The sequence below is a fragment of the Trematomus bernacchii genome, unplaced genomic scaffold (assembly GCF_902827165.1).
Source record: "Trematomus bernacchii unplaced genomic scaffold, fTreBer1.1, whole genome shotgun sequence".
Classification (NCBI taxonomy): Eukaryota; Metazoa; Chordata; class Actinopteri; order Perciformes; family Nototheniidae; genus Trematomus; species Trematomus bernacchii.
In genome coordinates, this window is record NW_022987616.1 from 5,304,214 (window position 1) to 5,324,125 (window position 19,912).

At 40.3% G+C, this 19,912-nt stretch overlaps 1 protein-coding gene across 1 annotated transcript in view; it reads right to left on the minus strand.

Moving 5' to 3' along the window:
- Positions 1 to 16,249, minus strand: part of mllt10 (MLLT10 histone lysine methyltransferase DOT1L cofactor) — a 48,120-nt gene extending 31,871 nt beyond the window's left edge. The window contains 6 exon segments of the mRNA XM_034132424.1: positions 7,117 to 7,210; positions 7,432 to 7,535; positions 7,633 to 7,742; positions 9,833 to 9,887; positions 12,233 to 12,312; positions 15,888 to 16,249. Of these exon segments, the coding sequence (XP_033988315.1) occupies positions 7,117 to 7,210; positions 7,432 to 7,535; positions 7,633 to 7,742; positions 9,833 to 9,887; positions 12,233 to 12,312; positions 15,888 to 16,050 (606 nt within the window). The 5' untranslated portion in view covers positions 16,051 to 16,249.
- Positions 16,250 to 19,912: the final 3,663 nt, after the last annotated feature.

Consider the following 19,912-nt stretch of genomic DNA (forward strand, 5'->3'; position numbering starts at 1 on the left):
ACAACAACACGACGAGTACACAGCGGCCACTCAGGTAACGGCACTGAAACAACCGACACTTTCAGAGACTTTTAAAAGGAAAGAGAAACTACCCCAGAACAGTGAAAAGGCCAACAAAATAACAGCCAAGATAGCTGAATTCATCGCGTTGGATGACCAGCCGTTATCTGTTACCTTTTTTTTCCTCTTAATGCATTGCATAAAGATCGGATCGGGAAAAATCGGTATCGGCAGATTGTCAAAATCAAATGATCGGAATCGGATCGGGAGCAAAAAAAGGTGATCGGGACATCCCTAGTAACGATGATGCAAGACAACAAAATAATTGCCTTTTAAATTTGATGTAACATGCATTTTAAAAGGCTTTCTAAGGTAACACAATGGCCTCAGAGGAAGATGAGAGGGTGCAGAAACAGAGAGGGGAGGGGGGGGGTGAGGGAAGAGGGAAGACGGGGGGGGGAAACAGAGGAACAGGAAGTAAGGGGGGAAAATAATCCGCCCTGGCCGAGCAGGAATTCCCCTGTGCAGTTTCCTGCAGGATTTTCTGACCAGCCATTGTGGTGTGTGTGTGTGTGTGTGTGTGTGTGTGTGTGTGTGTGTGTGTGTGTGTGTGTGTTTCCGGCAGGCCTTTGAGTGGTCAGAGTGGGGATCCTTTAGCCCCTGCTGTTGTTTGACTGCAGGGTCTAACATGAGGTGGGTTTACATCTGAGCCTCCAAACCTCATAACAAATGCACGAGCGGATGTGTGGAAGAACACACAAACACACACACATCAGAGCCTACTGATCTCTGACCCTGGCTGGGATGGAGTGTGTGTAAGAGTGTGTGCATGTGTGTAAGTGAGAGAGGAGGCAATATGGCAGTATTAACAAAAGGGCATTAGAAATTAGCAGTGGCTTTAAATGCTGTGAGTGATTGCATTGTTTATTTGTTGTGTATATATCTGTGTTTATTACTTTGTGTCATTTAATTATTCTTAAATGGACAAATCTGCAGACAGAATCGTCCATAAGCTGGATTTGTTTGACAGATAAAATGTCACACAACAAGCTAAATGCGTAATTTAGATTATGCTAATTACTATGAATTAACACAATGGAACATCTATTGTCTCGTCGCAAACACTATTAACTAAAGCTGAAGAAAAAGATGGAAAAGGGAACTCAAAAACTATTTTTGGCAAATAACCAAATCTCTACTGAGCTGTCTGCACAAACACGTTTAAAAATAGTCTTCTTGTCACATGAGCATCTCATTCAGTGGAGATGGAACAAGTATATGTTTAACTATTAACATGCCAAAAACAAGTTTGAACTATTTTCATTATAATACTTTTATACCCATTATAAAAAAGATGTTATAATACTGAGGTGATTGGATATATGTAAACTATTGGAAGCCCTGTCTAATTAGCTTTGGTACAATATATCTAATACTTTTAGATCAGTTTCTATACTGATTCTTTTCAGATGGTCTGAACCAAGTTTCCCTTTGCTAAAATATCCTCTCACAGTTAGATTTACACACACCGAGTCTCACCTATCTTCATATATTAAGTACTTGCATGTTTTATCTAATGAGCATCATTTATTTGCTGCATTTCATTTTGCAGCGAGCCTGAGTGCTTGATAAACTTCACACACTTCAATATCTGGAACCTGTGATCGCTATTTAGGAAGGGAGCGAGAATGGCTGCATTTTCAAAGCGCTGAAAATCAACAACATCTTACAGAAAACTCTCCAAACATCTCAACTGTAGAGGGACAGTCGTGTGTTTGCTTGAGTTTTTCCCCTGATGTTATACCTCTATCTTTTACACTTATACTGGCCTGCACATGATGAATAATACTATAACATCTTCTCGGTTTTTGAGCGTGATACAACTGCAGGCCTTTTCTCACAAGTGCTCAGTACACATGACAAAAAAGTGGAACAGATGACTTGACACCTCCTGTAAATTCAGATTTTTCACAGCCTGAGATTACATGTCCTGCTAACAGCTGTGACTGATTAAGTCACACTAATGCAGCGTTCATTAGAGCCTGCAGTCATACCAAATGCAACTGGGTCTGAACAACGCACTGCACCACTAACCTGGACATCAAATTAAAAAGGACAAGGCCGTGTTTAGAAAACTGAAGGACACATTCACGCACTAATCTGTATAGCATAGGGTTTTACTAAGAATACTCTTATCAAAACGTGTAAATAAAGATAGCAAAATGAATTCTTTTCAAGGCCATCCATTCATTTTTCTCATATCAACTGACTCAAAAGTGCCATTCACGGCCCAGGGTAGACATTTGGTTCATTTGTCTACATGTTATATATAAATATACAATCAAATAAGAGAATTTAGAATAGTTAATAAAAACCAAACTTGCGATTTAAAAATATGCATTCTGCTCGTCAGAGGAAATGTTCTGCCAATATCTTCAAAGACTGTCTCCATCAACGCTCAATATGGAGCCATTGTACTGAAAATGATTATTGATCAACGCTCTTACTGCGTGTTCGCATGTCCCTGCACAGTTTGAGCATGTGAGAGTGTATGTTTCTGTAAGATCTGAGGACTGTCTTACCTTCTGCTCCGTGTCTGAGAGGAAGAGTCACGTAAGCTTTGAGATCTACTACCAAGACCCCTGCTACTTCGCTAAAACAAAGTAAAGAGGGATTCCAAGCTTCTGGATTAAGTCCAAAAGAAAAGAGTCTTAAATTAGACCAAAAAAAAAAAGGAAATTTAGGAAACTAAAAAAGGCTGACGGAGAAAACATTGTCACAGGTGTTTATGGGTGTCTACATTGAGTCAGTATGCATGGTGACAATAGGTATTCAAACAATTCATTACACCTCCTCTGTAGAAAAGTGATTCCTTTTTCCGACTTTCCCTAACCAAATGTAACCATTAGGCATAGAGACATGCAAATGTTCAAAATCCGTCAATACTACACATAAGAAAAACAGAAAGAAGTCCAGGTTTGAGGGTAAAACTGTTCTTTTCTAACACTGAGATCTAAAGGGGCGTCATGGGACACTTCGAGTGGTCTTGGTTATCGATCTCAGCTTTCTGCATCCTTACATTTCAGCCAAATTACCTCCAGGCACAGATCAAGGCTCTCTGTTCAGAAGTACAGGTCCATGACCAGAGTTTCTCTTTGCATTTCATGTAAAACTGACTTTCCGAGGAAACCCGGTGCACCCTGGGACATCAGATACAGCTCAGTGTCTGAGTAGTATCTTCCCTTTTAAAACCACAATCTGGATCTACATGCAGTAGAGTTCATCATTTACTGTTCTTAAAAAGGTCTACAAAATGAAAGGCGCTTAATTGTCAGTATCACCTAATCTTGCTTTATAGTAAGGTGTGTTTTCTCTGCACCTTGTTCAGGGATAGACCTTCTTACACTTTCAATTAGATGAATATAACTTACTGCTAGGGCTGCACGATCTTGGAAAAAACTGACATTGCGATATTTTCTTCCTCTGCGATATATATATTGCGATATGAAAAAATACAGGAATTGAAGAAAAGACCGTTTTTTTTGTCTGCAAACCATCCTTTCTTGAACTTTAATGCTATACAATTGGTATTTTTTTAACAATATTTAACCGGATGAAGGATTTTAGTCACGGATTTTAGCTCTGTTATCCTGCCGTGATCTGATCAAGAATGATTGTGATTGGTGGTTTGCTGTGCATGCAGAGCCTGCATGTCACTCACTCAAGTACCCCTGACATGAGAGCCGCGCGAGTTTTCCTTTTGTAGCAAGCAGCAAAATAATTCTAACATGACGTGTTTGAGTTCATTTGCCTACTTAAAATCGCACGTCCTGCGATGTCAATATCGCGCATGCGCATAACACGATTATCGTCACGACACGATATATCGTGCAGCCCTACTTACTGCACTACAGTCATGTTTTTACTGATACATATTAGTCACTTCTTGTGTGAAACATCTTAAGACACAAAGTTATGCAACACTCTTTACCAATCACTGACACAGAAGAAACCAAACACAGTTGCCTATACACTCCTTGAGAAAAAGGGAAAATGAGTCACAGTCGTGACGAAATCAACAACAAACGAGGGTAATTTAAGTTTGAAATTAGATTTGGCTACCGACAGAGTCCAGTCAAATACCATATGTTGCTAACATGCCGTAAACATCCATCAAGGGGTATTTTATGAATCCCCCTCTCTGCTAACAACGTTGCTTTCCTCGTCATCGATTCCGTCTCGTGCATTTCTGTCATCCATACAATCCCAGCTTAATGACATTATGCCCCGGCATCCAAAGCCATTCATACACGATCAATAAAGCAGCACGAGTCTTTCCATCAGCGCTTTTTAACATTGCAAAAATGTCATCTGCGTTTGTAAAGCCTGTACCTCTGTTCCACTAATCATAATAGTTAAGTCACGCTGCTGTTTTTCATATCTGCGTCTCCCCCCCAACATGTGTATACCTTGCAATAGGTTAGCTACCTGAGAGGCGGAACAGAATCTAAAGACACAACAGGACGTCTCAGTGTGTGCGTGTAGTGAAAACACATTTCCTCTGCATACACAGTGGTTGCATGTGCGTTGATATGCCTATCTTTTTTTCATTCTTCTCATATCTGATTGAATTCTGCTTGACAAAAGGGCCGGCTATCCAGCGTCAGGTTTGCATTCTGCTGGTTGCATAGGCAGAGTAGCAAAAACAGACAACAAAAAGATAAGGTAGCAATCATGGACAAAGGATCTGCCTTAAAGGACTGAAAGCTGAAGCGCAGACACAAGAGACCGACTTATATCTTCTTTTGGTCAACCTTTATGGCCTTTTACATGATATTCATCACTGTGTGTATACCTATACTGGCTAAAAACAGTAGGAAAAGCTGGTACCACGACTACCCTTATAAAGGATTCATAAAGGGTTATGAATTAGGTTGTAAACACTTTATTAATCTTTAAAGGTGGGGTAGGTAAGTTTGAGAAACCGGCTCGAGATACACTTGTTATATTCCATGGAATGCTCTTAACATCCCGATAGCAATGAATATCTGAAGTGCTTTGACAAAAAATCCATTAAAAAAGTTCATCTGTGGAAGCCGTGGTACTGTAAAAAGCACGACCAATCATCTGAGCCGGCCCGGCTAAAATGACTGGATGGCCTACCTGCCTGTCAGCCTTCCATCTGTGCACAAACTTATCTCGTGCCCTCATTGGTCATGTGCGCGTTCGTGTGTGTTGGAGGAGGGGCTCTGTAAGGAAGTGGCACATTTTTTCCGGCTGTGTATTTTCAAATTCTAGCGCACTCGAAAATTACATACCCCACCTTTAAGAAGCATTTATAAACCAGTTCTAACAGTTTTCATACATCAACACAGGCTCACTATTTGGCAAGATGACTAAGCCTTACATTGGCTACTTAGCGAGAATCAACTCAGTGAGCAACAGATACCAAGGATGCTGGCTGATGAAGAAGACGAAGTAAGCTAATATAGCTAATGTAGCCAATATAAGGCTTAGTCATCTTGCCAAATAGTGAGCCCACATGTATCTGTACTGCTAAGCCTTATATTGGCTACTTAGTTTACTTCGTCTTCTTCATCAGCCACATCCTTGCTATCTGTTGTTCGCTGAGTCGATTCCCCCCCATCCATCTTGATGTTTCTTGGCATCTCTTTATGACCATTTATTTACGAGTTACTAACATTTATAGTTGCCAAAAGGGAGCCTTGTTGTAAAGTGTAAAACACATTCCCATTTATTAATGAGTTACTGCTATTTCTAATAAGGCTTAGCAGTACAGATAAATGTGGGCTCACTATTTGGCAAGCAACCGGTCACAGTCGCCCTGTTTATTTCATGTCTTATAAAAGCTTATTAATGATTTATAAAGTGTTAATAATTAATAAATTAATTACAAACTATTCGTAAACCCTTTATAAGGGTAGTCTTATTGTAAAGTGGTACCGAAAAGCTTCTCTGAAAGCACGTCACGGCACATTATGATTAAAATATAATGTCCAATTAGGTAAAGCAGAAAAAAAGCTACTAACAGTGTTGACCATAAAAACAAGAGAGCTGCTGTTGGAAAGGAAACCGTAAGAAATAAATGAGTGTTTAAAACCCATAAATAAGGATGAAGCCTGATTAGACTTGTTTGACCTTACAGTTAAAACCTTAAAGCACCTGCAAACCAAACCCGCTGTGCCCACTGTGGGCTTAGTGCAAATACACAGGGGAGTGGAGGGGAATATGGGCCACTGTTAGAGAGATTAGATGCATTAGGAAGGGAGGAGGACTAGATGGAGGGGTAAGGACAGGTGGTTTATCTCTCAGAGGAGGGCAAACTCACAATATGAAGAGGTGTTTCTCACTGTGTAACAGGTAAGCCAGTATGTGTGTATCGTGTCTATATATCATCTGTTCTTATAGTTAGTAGAACACACATCGTCATTCAGATTGTTAATAGAAAAGCAACCACTAACGGCCCGTCCACACGGCGGCGTGCGTTGACTCTTCAACGCTTCTGTCCATTCACTTTGAATGGGGTGACGTCACGCTTCGCCGAACTGCATTGTGGGAGCGTCGCTACGCGTTGCTCGCTGCAAAAGTTGAGCAATGTTCAACTTTTGAAGCTTCGACGGAGGCGTCAGCCAATCAAATCCAGCTTATGCAAATCTGACAGTACAAGTGCTAGCCAATCAAACCGCGTGTATGCTGGGAGAGCCATACCGCAGGTCATTTCCTCATGTTCCAAAAAAGGGAGGATAAAATAATAATAGCGGTAGGGAATCACCCGGTCCTATACGACCAGTCCCTCTTTATCTACCGGGATACAAACCGGAGGAGCCAGGCATGGAGGGAGGTGGCAGAGACAGTGGTAGGTTTTCGCCTGTTTGGGGAGTTTATATCCAGTTTACTTCGGGCTTTTTTGCTTTGTATGTCGGGGGCGGGAGATTCATGTGATTGGTTGTTGGTCGCGAGAAATCCCCAAGCTTCACACACGCCCACCGCCAAGCTTCAACGCACGCCGCCGTGTGGAGTTAGACACTCATGCATATCTGAATTTTAAGTTTAGAGTATCGAAAGACATATGAGAAGATATGAGAGGTCACTTACCAATTTGCTGTGGTGGTATTTGCAGTATCCACAGTACTTCACATTGTCTGCGTCCGATCCTTGCTCCTCACACAACAACCCCGCAAACTGGGCACTGTGGCAGAGAGTAAATTACATTATTTGTAACAAATCTCTCGCTTTTTTAAATTGTTTTATGGGCATTTCATTGACGGTATCAGTAGAGAGGGAAGGGCGATCTGACAGAGAAAGAGGGTGCGTGACATGCAGCATTTGTGCCATGCATCCTATCCACTGGGGCGCTCCACAATCTCCCTCTTTGTGCAGGGAGGATTATGGGATGTAAACGAGTCTCACCATGTGACGTGGAAGGCCTGCCTGCAGCCATGTTTGTTGCAGGTCATACAGGCTCCAGTGGCTGCTTTACTCTCTCTGCCCTGGTCCTCGCAAATATAACATGTCTACAAACACACACGGAGAAAAACAATGTAATTAAAAAAACTGGCCATCATAATTACTTTACATGCAATTGTGTTACTAAATGAATAATTTCTTTACCTTGTTATAACGATCATGTGGCACTGACTGGAGTACTATCGGCTCCATCGTCGAAACATTCGCAAATTCTACTTCCGGTATATAAAGCGCGCAAACTACATGGGCCCAGCCTGCAAAGACACACAGAAAACAACCATCAACCTTTGTATATATGGCAGAAAAAGGGAGTTTATAAGAAATGTACAAATGTATGTTTGTTGATTGACTGATAACCTGGAGAATCAGCAAGGTAAAACAAACCCCATCCGCTCTGATTTGACATTTTATAGACATAACAAGGATTGATGAATCAAGAAATCAATCGTCAGATCAATAAATTATTTAAGTTACTGCAGCCTTACAGTCATTCGTTGAGTACCTTGCAACGGTGGATAAAACTTCTTTGGCCAAAACCCTGAGAACCAATCTAAAATCCTCATGTGGTCTGGCCCCGATGTCACTTTTGGTTACATTTAACATATTAAACATAAATTAAACTTGAGTTCAATGCTGAATCGTAAAAGTTTTTAATTTGCAACTTGGTAGTTAATCTACCCGAGTAGCCGTTTATGGAGCCCTAACACACACAGCTGCCTGTCAGTGAAGACAAACTGGGGGCGGCGGGATGACAGAGTGGTGGAGTGGCAGCAGAATTGACGAGGAACTGAGGAGGAGCAGAAGGCGGTCAGCGCGAGGTCAAATGGAGGTGGGAGTCTCCTGGAGGTGTCTGTTTTTCCCCATAGCGGAAACAAAAACAGGCTTAAACTTACAGTTGAACCCCTGACCTGCCTTTGACCTGGGGGGGGGGAGGGCAGAGGGCGGGACAGGGGGAGGCAGCGGGTGTGAAATGGGGGCATGTTGTTGTTTTGAAGTCCCTCCAAGAATCTGGAAGAGGCCTATAAAACAGGACTATAAAACTGGCACAGCCTTCCTCTTCAAACCAAGCGTTCACTTTTATCCCCCAAAAACCCAACAAAGCATCCCCTGACAAACAGACGCTACTCGGAAAAGTTATCGGAGTCAAATGCGTTCAGACTCTGAGCTTTTATACTGTAGAAAATTGAAAAAATCTGGGGAAAAAAACTGTATTTTCTGGATGATCTTTTGCTGTAAAACATGACACGAGCAGCAGGTACAAAAAAAACAACTAACTTCATCCATGTTGTTCTTACTGTAGTGTGTACTTATAAAAAGTGCCTGGACAGTGAAACCACATCAACATAATAAAAAATCTGGTATTGTATATTTTTTAAACTGATTTGTAGGAGGTGAACTTGTCGCTAAATCGACTTATTTTAATTTTAACCCCTAAATGAATGTATGCCACAGACAATGTTTAACCTTTTAGTGGAACAACTGTACTCTAAACACATGCTATAAAAAGATACCCAATATTTACAGATAAATAAGACCAAAAAGAGGATGTGAAAAGCAGCTGTAAAGTTTATTTCTGTCTCCCTCCTTTCTTCACTGCCGGCTATATGTTCAGATCAAATACTCGTTTCAGGCTAATCCCTCTGCTCTGCTTTATTACTGTCCCACCTGAAATAACAGCAAGTACCACACAGATCAACAAGTGAAGAGGAACTGACAAGGGCGGAGAAATGGACGGTGGAGGAGAAGAGACGGTGAGAGAAAAATGGGAGGAAAAAAGAGAGGGAGAGAGGGGTCATGGGAAGGGTAAAATAAAGGAGAACGTAGTAAAACGGTGTGTGTTAGTGTTGTCCTGATGCCTCCCGGCAGGCCTGGACACAATCCCACAGCTGTGCCTCTCGCTCTGACTGACACACACACACACACACACACAGAATATTTACAGTCTCCACCAAGCTGACCTCCCAATGAACCCAGAGGAGACTCCTCACAGGCCATGCACTATACCCATCCTGGCCCGCCCCCTCATAAACATACACACACACACACACACACACACACACACACACACACTCACACACACTCACACTCACACATACATACACTCACACACATAAAACATGGACTGGCAAGGACGGTGCAGAGAGGCAGCACACACAACAAACAGCAACATAACTCTCTCAGCACGCTCACACCCCTTAAACTTGCCGGTGACATGCAATTAATGACAAAACTACACAAGAGGCTCGCCACAGATGTGTGTGTGTGAGTGTGAGTGTGAGTGAGAGTGTGTGTGTGTGTGTGTGTGTGTGTGTGTGTGTGTGTGTGTAGCTGAGAGGGATTCTACCTCCGTTGTCTGTCCTCTTGAGGGCTCCGTCTTTATGGGGACACAGCTCACATCTCTTTGGGGACAGAAGAACCAAAAACACACAGAAAAATAAAGTTAAATACAAAGTGACCAGTGGCCATCTCAGGATGCTTGTGTGTATGTGTATGTGTATGTGTGTGTGTGTGTGTGTGTGTGTGTGTGTGTGTGTGTGTGTGTGTGTGTGTGTGTGTGTGTGGTGTTGCTCATCTCAAGTCAAAAACAACATGTTGCAGAGACACTTACATGTCCCTTCTTTTTGAGAGAATAATCACATGTTATTTTCAATAACTATCTTGGCGTCAAGCGATTATGAAGTTGAGATAAAATTATCATTGAGCAGCTATTGTAACCCACTTTTTGCCATGTCATTATCATTCATATCCATGCATAGCGTGAATAGATAGGAATCTTAGGGTTTTGAATAATGTCCTAATTGATGTCTAAATTCATAAGATGCTTGAACTCGGACTTTAGAAAATATATACTTTTCATGTATTTCTTACATTTTTTAAACTATTCAAATGATACAGGTGTAAGTCATTACTCATTTCACCAGTTATAGGTATCCGCTTTCTATGCAATGATCTGCTCTTTTTAATATGTTCTTAAAAATATAGAAACATTTCACCTCTTTAAGTTTCACCGCTTGGAATGATGGTTCCTTCAAGTAAAATAAAGTTTGGACGTTTAATAATTGACGTATCTGCTTGGATGTAAAGATGTTTGACACCTCGACACTGCTCTGCACCGCTCAAAGGCTCCTCATGTTCGTACGTGACCTGCTTATCGTTGTAGTTCTCCCCTTAACGTGTAAATGAGAAACCTGGTTTCCCCCATCAGTTGAGAGGCTGGAGGACAAACCTAGTTATCCTGCTAAATTTCTGCGAGGGAAACTTTGCCCTGAGCACACATGAATACGGCAATTCTGCAGATCATTCCTAGCACCTGTATCAACAACTACGCAAGTAAATCTTGTCTGACAAAATCTCGACAGGTCCTTAGAAGTTTGCCGAGGTCATATTAAGTTTAAACTCAGCAGGCCATACCAGTGTGTGTCTTTAGCACCAGCGAAGAAGACGTAAAATACAGAGAGCCAACATCAGTTGTGTCATGCATGATTTAGACGTCTGAGGAGAGTGGGTCATATACTCGGACCAGATAAATCAATAATACATATTTGTCCTGCTGTTGTGCCATTTTTAAGTTGTTGAATGTTTGAGATGTCTTAATATAATGGAACTGGATGGCATTGCTCGAAAGCGCCAACAATATACATTTTAAGAACTCAACATCAATGTCCCGGTCACTCACGATAATCCACAGACCCCGACAAATTGTATTTGGAGTTGGTTTATTGGACTCACTCAAGCAGCATTTGAGATAATCTTTTATAGAGCTTTCAAATCAGGATTAAATGTGATTTGGTGAAATATGATGGTAGCCTGTGCAGAATACAGAGTGTGTGATCGGGTCAAAGGACAGCGGGAGATGTCATGTGACTCAGAAAATGCTGCTGGTACAGGATGTTGCTCCACAAACAGAGGCAGGTCTGTCTAATGTCATGTCTCTAAAATGCCTTTGATACTGCCATGCTGTATTGAGATTGAAGATGACATGATAACCATTGTGGGCTAAAAAAATACAAGCAATATTAGCTCAGTATGCTGAAGAATGCCACAAATGCTCTGTAATAAATTATGTTATTTAAAGCAAGTCCTTGTTCGTAGATTTTTTACCATAAATCGTATATATACACACAGGGTCCCAAGATGTAATAAGGTTAGACTGAAGAACCCTTGTATGCAGCAGTCAATCCTAAAATAAAATATGAAGTTTAATCCCAGAACAAATGAACGATTATCATGAAAACATTGTCTATGGTGATTGTAATGTCATAACAAATGACTGGCCCCTTGTTTTTGTCTTAATATTTGTCCTTGTTGATGTTGCAAATGAAGCAAGAAAAAATCCAGGCTTGATATGATGATAAAATATAATTGTATCTTTCCCTGTTCCAAAAACACAACGGCTTATAAGGTCAGACATCTTTGCACAAATGATAAATGGGTAGATGGATTGTGTGACTTGATAAAATATGGAGTTTAATCCCAGAACAAATGAACGAATATCATGAAAACATTGTCTAAAGTGAATGTAATGTCATAATAATTTACTCTTCCCTTGTCTTACGATTTGTCCTATTTTATGTCGTAAATTAAGCTGTTATGTTGCAAGAAAACATCTAGGCTTGATCTGACGATAAAATATCATCGTATTGTTCCCTGTTCCTAAGAAAACGAAGGCTTATAAGGTCGGACATCTTTGCACAAATGATAAATGGGTAGATGGATTGTGTGATTGTGTGATTGTGTGACTCACCACTCTTGCAGCTCTCTCCTGAGATTCACACTTTCTGCAGAACCAAGGACCGGTGGGCACCTGCACGATGCCATAGCATGCTGAACACAGAGAGAGAGGGAGGGGCGTTAGAGTAAGTCCTCACAATCACAACAAAAGATTTTACACCACAGAATACATCTGTACACAGTGATAATGAAACCAAAGCAAACACAGACACTCTTGATAACATCTTTGCAATATCACATCTCTACTTCTGACACAGCCAGGATGCAAACATGTTACTAAACCGGTTTAAAAGCAGAACATAACAGTATATCCATTTGACACACTTGTTACATCACTATAACTAACAGCTGACGCAGTCTAAATGCACAAAGAATATGTGTAAAATACTTTGACAAAAGGCAGAATTGCTGGTAATGCCTGGTCAACACTTGTTAACGTTTTGAAGCTTGTAACACCATACATAAAGAGTCTGCACTCACATAGTCCACAATCTTCACTTCACCTCCTACATTTCTATTAAAAAAGGTATTTTTATTTTACTTTACTCACTGCTGTTTGGATGCAGGGTCGCAGGGTCAGAGAGGCTATTGACGTCATTTTACTTTCATTCATTCTACGAAGTTATCTCAATTCTTAATATCGTTTAATTTCTAAATCGCATTAGCAAACAACATGATTTAGAGCATGGAACACAACTTCAGGAACACACAGCTCTTTCACCGTAACAGATTTTACAGATGATTAAACGACTCAGACTTTAAGTTACAGTACGGTTGGTGCTAGCATAAATAGCCCACCTCTACACTTTTTCAGATTATCTCTGATCTGACCCGAGCCCTTAATCCAATGGTATACACTGCTTTAATCCAGATTTATGAGAACAAAACACCCGAAAGGTAACAAAGTGCTAACATCAAGTAGCACATATTTAGCACAAACTGCATAATGGGCTCATTTGAATTATAATGGCAGTCTGATTGAAACACCTACAACTTTTCACTAAGATTTAGGCCTCCTTCACACGGGAACGTTTGCGTTTATGCACAGTATGCGTATTCAAAAAAGTCTTCCGTTCACATGCATTCGTTTCATTTAACGTGTCTGTTCAAACGAGGCCGCTGGAAACGCTGTAGTACATATGCCGGGACTGTAAGTGGCGCTGTAACTTCCGCCAAAATACACCAAAAGCAGCCCGAAGCAGCCCGCAGCAATGTTGCCATGGCTACCCTTCTGTTTATGCCCCGCGGTGTATTTAGCAACATGTAGTTCATGTAATTCTCCATGTCCACTTGTTGCTGATGGTTGTGGTAGAGGAGCTGTAGATTTTGCACTAATATCTGTAGCATGGTCAGTAGCAGTAGCACTAGCAGTAGCTACTGACAGGAGGAAGTGTGTGTGGCGATTGCTGGTATTCAGCGGGATATAGTCATATCCTCAGCATATGGATAAATGCAACAGGGAAGTTAACTGAAAGAAACCGAATCTGTGGATATTGCATCGACCGACCAAGAAGCACGTCTCCGTGGAGAGGACGGCTCAGAAAGAGAGATATTCTCTACAAACACCGGGTGAGATCCTCCTTTGTCAATATAATGGATCAGTGCATGAAATCTGACTCTGTTTATTTTGTTTAAGGAGTATATTGGGCGTTAACAATTCTGGTTTGCCTTTTATAATATTATTTAATTCAAGAACCCCTTGTGCGTTTAATTAACACAGCTATTTTTGATAGTTGCTACAGCAGTGAGCAGGAGAGGCGGGGCTATCGTTATTTTTTCAGGAAATATTCGTATAGAGGTGATTACACGGACTCGGTTGACCCCCCAGAGCGTTTCGTTTGCAAATCTATCCACCTTGGGACCCGTTATCGTTTGTGGGGTCAGTTTCTATCGGCCTTGTGTAAATAATAGGGCTATACGCACACAAAACTATGCAGATACAAGCAGTTTTCTCCTCGTGTAAACGGCGCCTAAGATTTAGAGGCTCAAACACACAGAAGACATGTTTTTATACATCGTGTTTTAACTATAGGGCTGCAAATAACAATTTGTTTCAATATCGATTATCTGCATATTATCGTCTTAAACGGGGTCTCAGATGTTGGTTTATAATGATATCAAAACAACAGGAAATGTCCATATTCAAGAGGTCTTTGCAAAGCACTACTTATCTTTCCTGGCTCTTTTTACATAAATCTCTTTAAGGGATTAAATAAATGCCAGCAATTTGATAGAAAAATGCAGAAAAAAGACACTCATTGGACAATGTTGCATGTTTCTAGTTAATAATATCTAGCAAACTTTCATTTAAAACACTTTCCTGACTGCGGTTCACAATATTAAGTAATAATATATTCCAAACATACTACAACTGCAAACTAGCATGCAGTACATAAAGAATAGACTGTGCTGCCTAGTTCATTACTAAACCACAGAATTTTAAAAAGACCACATTTTGTTTTGATGCAAGCGTTTAATATGTGATCCGATATCCAAAACACTCCAAACTACAATCACTGACGTCTATATTTAGAAACACTTGGCAGTACTGAAGCTTCACAACTCAACTTTCATCTGGGACAGGCCTTGCTTGATGCTAAAAGTATAAAAATCCATTAAAAATAACTTTCCTGCTGAGGCTGGAATAATATGATGCAATCATTAAATACTAGGCTATGAAATGTGGCACTATAATATGTAATAACAACATAATAATAAGGCATGCTTAAGACCAACAAAGTGGAACAGGAGGTTTAAAAAAAAAAGCAAGTTAACAGACCTACTCTCACTGGACCTATTTTGCAGTCCATGCAATAATCAAATTAATACAAAAGAAAGTGTGTTTTCCTAACAAGTGCTCATCATTGAAATGCATCTGTGTGTGTTCATGCAGAGTTGCTGACATGTCAAATAGTTTCCCCCTGCCTTTGCTAAGTGGACACATGGCCAGCTGTTACACTTATAAACAGTGGACGTCATCGTGAGTCATCTTGGGTGAAACAGTGTCTTGGCGGCACTGTATTTGTTTACATTGCCTGTATTTAGATTGTTCAATTACTGCCACTATATCTTTGCACCTTGTCTTCTAATTGTTTATGTACCTTGTTGTTTGCAACTTGTGTTTAATCCTTATTTGTGCACAGGTACACTGGGAAATGTCGTTCCTACCTAAACGTCACTGCAATGTAAATAGATGCATGCATATCATAACAATAATAAATGCTAACATGTAGCAGCTAGAAACCATGCAATTGATGGCTTTAAAAAAAGAGTCAATATATGGGGTTCTTTCCATAATGCAGTTTGCACTATTTCTTTAGTAGTAAGTGGCCGTATCACATATTTATAAAGCCCTTGGTGGGAGTTTTGCGCGCACTTTCACACTTCTGACAGGAGGAGTGTATCCTTCCTCTGGATCCCGCCTGACAGGAACACAGAGGGAATGAGAGCAACCAGAATAGCTCTCATAAAGCAGCTGTCAAAGACCGTGTGCAGCGGATTAAAAGCCAAAGTTAGGAGCCAAACAGTGGAGAGCCTGACCTCAGCCTGGCCTAGTGAGGACAGGCGGAGGAGGAGGAGGAGGAGGAGGCTCCATAACCTTGCACTAACGCTAACTAGCCTGTGAGCTAAGTGCTAACTCGTAGCCTGGGTGAAATACGCAGCTTTACCTTGATGCACGGCCACGTTGCAGCCGTGTCCGTCGCAGTACACCAGAGGGTTTTCAGCCCAGCCTCGCTCGTCAGAGCAAACACAGCAGCCGCCGATCATCTCCTTCATATTATTCGTCGACCACTCGTCGTCCGCCGCCAGACAACGCTCGCCGGAGACCATCTACGAAGAAAGCGGACATGCGGAGGAATACGGTGCACAGCTAATCAGAAAAAACCTCCGCCGGAGACGCCCTACTTTCCTACGTAGCTCTAGGTTCCTCTCGGTCGAAATGTCATGTTTTTAAGGTATTTACGTCCCTTTTTTGACACCGTATTTTCTCACCAAAACATCCACTTCACGGCGCGGCGGTGAGGAGAAGAGGGGGGGGGGGGGGACTCCGTAGAGAACCGGATGTGCGTAATGACGCACGGCGTTCTCTGTCACCGGAAGTAAAACACCGATGTGATTGGCCCGCTGAAATCCGTTTAGGCTCCACATGGTCGAAAATGTTTGAAAGTTTTTGTGGCAAAAATACTTCCCTTTGCTCGACTCACTGTCAACAACACAGTTACACAACATGCAGGTAGGTACTACAATATGTCGGGTTAACTCAAGTACTTTACTTAAGTATTATTTTGACACAATAGTACTTTACTTGAGTATTTACATTGTTTGGCTACTTTATACATTTATACAGCGGCCAATTATATACTTGTTACTCCTCTACAGGTATTATACGACACACTTCTTTACTACTTATCAACAGTGTATTTTCGGAAGTCTATAGAAGTTGCTCCACATCTACAAAATAAAACATTAAAATGTATATGATATGCAATGTATTTGTTAGCTTTAAAACACAGAATAACCAAATATTGTTTAATACTGTGACTGAAAAGAGACAATATACATAACCAGTATTTTTGCTTTTGAGGTCCACTGTGCAGAAATAAAATATTGATACTTTTAAATACTTGTTGTTGCTGCTAATACTTTTGTACTTTTACTTGTCATTTTTATTTAGCACTTTTTACTTGTAATAGAGTATTTTAAGACCATAATACTTCTACTTAAGAAAGGGATCTGAGTACTTTTTCATGCACCTATGCGGGTTACTGACACAACTATTAAACCAGAGGTAAATGTTGATATGTTGTGGAGGACGTATTCAGGCCCTAATTTCGGAATCACCCCCTGGAGTAAAAGTGTTGCATTATGAGCAAAATGTCCTGAAAGTGTTCAAAGAAAAGTATCCATTGTGAAGTCAAATGTTCCCTGTCAGTGTTAAGGCTTGTCTATAGGATGTTTTTATTTTTTTACAATTACTTTGATTTTTTTTAAATAATTGCTATTATTGAGTGGCACGATGTAACAAAGTTCAATTACATGCAGGTGGGGTTTTACTGATGGAAAACAATTAAAAGCAGGCTGTAAACAAAGGGGAAGTATACAAGTCTCTACCAGTATCCCACAGTGGAAATACTGCATTACACCTAAGCTAAAGGGCTTGAATTCAAAATATAACTAGAAGTATGTTAGCTATATTACCAAAGTATTCTTAAAGTACAGATATTCATTGTGAAGTAAAATATTTTCCTGTCTGTTTTACTATTATAAAGACAGTATTGTGTTTTTTGATGACTAATTCTGCTGCACAGTTTACTCTATTTAAGTACAATTTTGAAAACTGTACTTGTGTATCTCTGTAAGAATGCTTTTGGATTGCTGTCACACTACTACTCTATAGTAGGACTGTGAACATGTTTAATTATGTTTCGGGCTTTATAATAATTTTCAAGTTGCAATGCAGAATATTTCCTAGATGTAATTTATGTTTGTACACATGCATACTTACAATTATTGTGTTTTATTACTGCTTGTCAAACTAATCTTATGCAACATGGCAATGATTTAAACAAAACATTACTTTTATAATTATATAAACAACAGGTTTTCAAAATAAGCCACATATTTGTTGTCAACTATTAGGATTCCCTGCTTCACTATTTTACATTTATTTGTAATGTTTTATTTTGGACAAAAAAAAGACATGTAGCCTAACTTGTGGTCGGAAAACATTTAACGCATATTTAATTGTATATAACATTTTAAATAAATAAGGTTGGCCTCACTGCAATTGACTGATTTTATTGACTAAATCATTAATTGATTAATTGGTTGGCAGAATAATCAATAAAGAAAATAATTGGTTTCATTAGTAGTTGCAGACCTGGTGTGTTCACACACACGGAAAACATTAATAAACCAACATATCGAGTGATGGCACTATATTCTGGAAAGCTGCTGGTTTTCCATTTCTGTTTGAATTTTGTTTTATTCATGATTTACTTTACTTGTTTCTGTGAGGTTCTACTTTGATAACTGTCATGTCACTATATTACTCGTTGATATAGTTATGATAGAGGCTTAATAATTAACGTTCAAGCTGTAATGCAGGATGTTTTACAGATGTCATGTTTGTTTATATTTCTACACATACATCCTAGTCACTTATCTTGCTAACTAATAGATGACAATAACTCGGAGGCTGTGGCGCAGTGCGCTGGTGCGTTGGTGTTCGGATCAGGGGGGCACAGGTTCAAACCCCACTGCAGTCAGCATGTCGTTGTGTCCCTGAGACACTTCACCCCAAATTGCTCCTGTGGGGATTGCCCACAGTATTGAGTATGGAAGTCGCTTTGGATAAAAGCGTCTAACATGTAATGTAATGTAACTGGGTAAAAAAATGACATTTATAACTGGTGCACCATGCTATTGAGAAATAATGATTAAGAATAAGATGGTGTGGGCCTGCTGAGCGTAGAGCTGGGAGACTTGAGACAGAATTTGAAATGCTTTTTATTGTAATAATAAATACCTTTAACTAAATGGGCTTTGAGAATCCTATATCAGGCTGCTTATCAGACATGTCAATATACAGTTTTGTTTTGACAGCATCCCCATGCTGTTGCCAAGGATGCTCCACAACACACACACACACGCGCTATTCCAAGCACTCAGCTGCTGCTTGCATCACCGATTCCTCAGAGCGAGCTCCCGCTCTTGGTTTCCAGAGAAACGTAATGACTTGCCAATAATGCGCAAGAGCACACGAGCGTCCTCCATGTAATATGGTGAGCGAGAGGTCCCTGGGAGTGCCTGCCCATTGTTTGCTTTAATTTCAAATTGCTCAAATGCTCCAGTCGACACTGGGCACTGCACTAAAAGGGGTAGTGGGAGGGATGGGGAGCTGGGGAAAAGGGAAAAAAGTGAATTGTGTGTGGCAGGGGAAAACCTATTAGAGCTGGAGAGAACAAAGGGAGGCGAAGGAGGGGGCAGCGGTTGTGGAGGGGCCCATATAGCTACTGAAACACTGAAAATGGCAAATGATTTTTACAACTTGCACTTGATTAAGTCAAAGTCTGAGCGAATCATGTGTTCCTCTGTGTGTCAGTGAAGAGCTTTCTCTGAGTCCGACTGACGCTGCTTCAAACCCATATGTGTGACCTCAAACTACATATAGCACTCAGAATACTTATCATTTAAAGTATTATATTATTATGGCAGTATGAAGTATAGATTTATTGCTCAAATTGTGTATGAAGTTAGTATTTGGATGAAGATTTCTAAATCTCCTGCATCAGTGTTTTTGCTACAGGCCTTGAACTGTTTGACTAAATTAGCTGTACTGTGCTTAGCAGTTTTCTCATGCCACATAAAATATATAATTAACATTTAACAGACTGAAGAACCGGGCACCACTTTTCCACGATGCAGAGCAGGATGTATGTCATAGGCCACTGACTTAAACATTTAGCCTGTATTTTGTGGAGACTTGCAATTAAACCTAAGACTGAGATAACATCCTTGAAAAACATTTGATTATAGTATTTCAAATTTGGTCAATTGATTTGGCAGTTTGTGAGCCTTTAGATAGAGAGTTTAATTAGCTTTCCTGTAGTATGCTTGACATTCAGTCACTCATGCTTTTCTTTGTCCTCTTTGGGTCTATGTTTAATTGTCAGAAATGTGACTTCACAGC